This window comes from Ananas comosus, linkage group 8, assembly GCF_001540865.1.
Source record: "Ananas comosus cultivar F153 linkage group 8, ASM154086v1, whole genome shotgun sequence".
Lineage (NCBI taxonomy): Eukaryota > Viridiplantae > Streptophyta > Magnoliopsida > Poales > Bromeliaceae > Ananas > Ananas comosus.
The window spans coordinates 3,010,587-3,014,110 of record NC_033628.1 but is presented as its reverse complement, the minus strand read 5'-3'; the positions used below and the strand labels follow the sequence as shown (position 1 = coordinate 3,014,110).

The following is a 3,524-nucleotide window of genomic DNA, read 5'->3' as shown; positions in this document are numbered from 1 at the left end:
CGCGATCTCCAAACAAACGATGGCCTTGTTGACCTCTCCTAAATGCGAAGAAATGAATCGTAGATTAGAAAGATTTGATCAAAAGGAATAGATTAGAGGGTGAGAGAGAGAAAGGTAGAGAGGAAGCTTATAATGCCGATGATGAAAGAATCGAATTGGACATCAGATGACGCAGTAAAGGAGGATGGCAATTGAGAGAAGGCAAAGAAGCGGGCGCTGCTGCTACAGCCGACGGAGAGGTGGCCGTGGTGAGGGGTGAACATTTTGTTTAACTTTTTGGTAGTATAATATGCATGCTCTTAAAAAGAAACATTATAATAAGTTTTACCATGTATATTTTTATAGATATAGCTCTAAGTCTCAAAGACAAAATCAAGTAGAAAGCTAGGAATATATTTTTCTCCTTATCAACCACTTCCAACCACTAAAACAAACAAACATTGAGATATTAATTATACTTGCCTTCTCAGTCTCCTAAAGGCTATATAATACCATGTAAGAAGACTAAAAGTAAATATAAAGAAGTAAAAGAGAACACTCTTCATGTTAGCTTCGCAGAATTTGATGATGAGAAGAAGAAGAAGAACAACTTTTTTATCAAAAATAATGATCAGAGTCATATGCCATGTGTAACATATATATATGTAATAATCTAATAGAGAGGAAAGAAGTAAAGTCTATAGGAGAGAGGAATCCTTAGCCATGGCCTCTCCTACCTACGGTGCCACCAGCGGCCTCGCTTCACCAGCTCTGGCGGTCCGCGTGCACCACCAGCAGACCCCGCACTCTGTTGGCCTCCCGATGTTGCCACTGCCACCCCAAGATGCGTCGCCTGGCTGCCCACAGAATTCTTCCTACCGTAAGCACAAAACTAAGATCCTGTTTCTCTTCCTTAACAATGCAAAGAGCTCGTATAATAAAGAAAACCAACACATTCTATTTCTAGATGGTTCGGCTGAAAAAAAGACTCTGTAATTCTCGGTTTAAAAAAATTTCACATGTTTCATTAGTGTTTGCTTATACTCATATAGCAGTTATTCCAAGGATGAGAAGGAAACGGAAGAGGAGACGGAAGAGGAGGAAAATGAGGGAAGGAATCATGTGTTCCTTTCCCCTCTTCCGCCTCGGATGATTTGTCATGTAAGTCTCTTACTTTTCTTTTAAGCTAATATTATTTTATACTAACATTATTTTCTTTTCATTTGTTTTTTTTTATACTAATATTATTTTATACTAACATGATTCCCCATCAGAATTATGTTTTCTTTTCTTTTAAGCTAACATTATTTTCAGCTAACAATATTCTCTCTCTCCTTCTCTCTATCTTTCCTCCATCTTTCCTCTCTCTATCCCTATCTCCATCTTTCCTCCCTCTTTCCTTGTCCCGTTCGATTTTTCTCTCTCTCGAACAGATGTTGAATCCGAGCACAAGAAAGCGGAGGATCGGAGCAGGAATCGAGAAAAAAATACTACATCTCATATTGATCCACATTTTCATGCGGCCTTTCTTTTCTTTTACAACTTTTAGCAAACTCTCTCTCCATCTCTCAGGTTCTTACGTGGTAATTGATATTATTATTCTGGAACTAGAGTACCTGGAAGAGTGGTCCCAGGTGCCAAGACGGGCAAGTTTCCAATAAAGAAGACGGCAGAGGGGGACGGGAAGGAGAAAAACAAGCTGCTGGGAATGGAGATGGTTTCTCATCCTCGGCCGACCACCGCCGCGACAGAGCAGTGCATGGGCGGTGCCCCTCATTATCGGCGGAGATACGTATCGACGTGTATGATTGACGCACCACGATCACGAGAAAAGATGAGAAGGAAACGGGAGAGGAGGAGACGGGAGGGGAGGAATCATGTGTTCCTTCCATCTCTTTCGCCTTGGATGATTGATGTCAGATAACACTCCTACTTTTTTTTTTTAAGCTAACATTATTTTATATATATATTATTTTCTTTTCATGTGTTTCTTTTATACTGACATTATTTTATACTAACATGATTCTGCCTCAGAATCATATGTTTCTTTTCTTTTAAGCTAACATTATTTTCAACTAACAATATTCTCTCTCACTCTCTCCATCTCTTCTCTCTCTTTCCTCGTCCTGGCTGATTCCTCTCTCTCTCGAACAGATGTCGAATCCGAGAACAAACAAGTGGAGGATCAGGGCAGGGATCGGGAAAAAGATCCTATTCTCACGCTAATCCACATTTTCATGTGGCCTTCTTTCCTTTCACAACTTTCAGCAAACTTTTTCTCTATATCTCGGGTTCATACGTGGTAACTTTATGGGGACGTCCATGATATTTTAGACTTTGGGTGGAGTATACATAAAATTGCCCCAATTTTAAATTAGATGTTGGAAAAAGTCAAACTATAATCAATTTTTTATTTGTTTATTGATTTGATTTTTAAATTTATTATTTAATATCATATCATTATTCACAGAGGTCTTAAATAAATAAATTAAAAAAGGATTAATTTCATAGATACTCTTTCACCCACCCCTAATTACATTGATACCCTCCAAAAATTGTTAATATAAAAAATACTCTTCAAATTTAGTAAAATTATCAAAATTATCCATACTACCTGTATTTCAAAAAAAATATGGCTAAAATACTCATTTTACCCCTCTCACTTTTATAACTATTATAATACATATTTTATTACCAAGATAATATGCTTTTATTATAAGTATTTTTTTAATTTAATTTAATTAATTTAATATGTCTTCATTTTAGATAGTTTAATATGTCTTTAGTTTATTTCCTTTAATTAGTGTGTATATATATATTCATTTTATTCGTTTAAATACAAATGGAAGAATTAGATATTTTTGTTAGATTTGTTTTGAGATTTTTATATTGTTGTAGACCTAGTTTGAAAATTCTTTATTTTATTTAAATTTGAATTCTAGAATTGAAATTTAAATTTAGATCCAAATTTTAAGCAAAATATCTTTAGCTAAGAATTTTCAAATTGAACTTTGAATTCAAATTGTTCCAACTATAAATTCAAATTTATTGACTAAAATTTAAATTTTAAATTTTAATTCTTAAAATAAAATTTAAATTTATGATTTAGATTTAATTTTAATAATGAGTTTCAGTTTGAATTTTGAATTCAAATTATGAATTTGAATGTTTAGTTCGAATTGTGATTTAAATTTAAATTTTAATGTTAATTTAAATGTGAATTCATATCGCAATTCAGAATTAAGGTCAAAGAATAAATTAAAATATGGTTTAAATTTTATATTCAAATTACGAATTCAAATTTGAAGAAATGTTCTAATTTCTATGTTGAACTTTTATTTTAGAATTTAACTTCAGTTATTAGTTATAACTTAAACTTTAAATTAAATTATAAATTAAATTTATGTCTTAAATTTTAATTATAAATTTAACTCGAATTTAAGTTTAAAGTTAAAGTTTTAAATATAATTTTGAATTGAATTATAAATATAAATATAAATATAAATATAACTTGCGCATATAAATTGTTTAAGGAATAAAAATTA

General features: G+C 32.3%; 1 protein-coding gene across 3 annotated transcripts; it reads right to left on the bottom strand.

Annotated features, from left to right (window-relative positions):
* LOC109713632 lies at positions 577 to 1,964 on the bottom strand. Of its 3 annotated transcripts, none has more exons than XM_020237788.1 (2): positions 1,596 to 1,964; positions 577 to 854 (listed from the first exon to the last, which is right to left on the bottom strand). In XM_020237788.1, exons 1-2 carry the CDS (start codon positions 1,869 to 1,871, stop codon positions 717 to 719), a joined length of 414 nt encoding a protein of 137 aa, XP_020093377.1. In that variant the 5' UTR covers positions 1,872 to 1,964; the 3' UTR covers positions 577 to 716. The 3 variants fall into 3 exon arrangements, with proteins under 3 accessions (XP_020093377.1, XP_020093378.1, XP_020093379.1); XM_020237789.1 differs by having other exon boundaries at positions 577 to 836; XM_020237790.1 differs by having other exon boundaries at positions 577 to 832.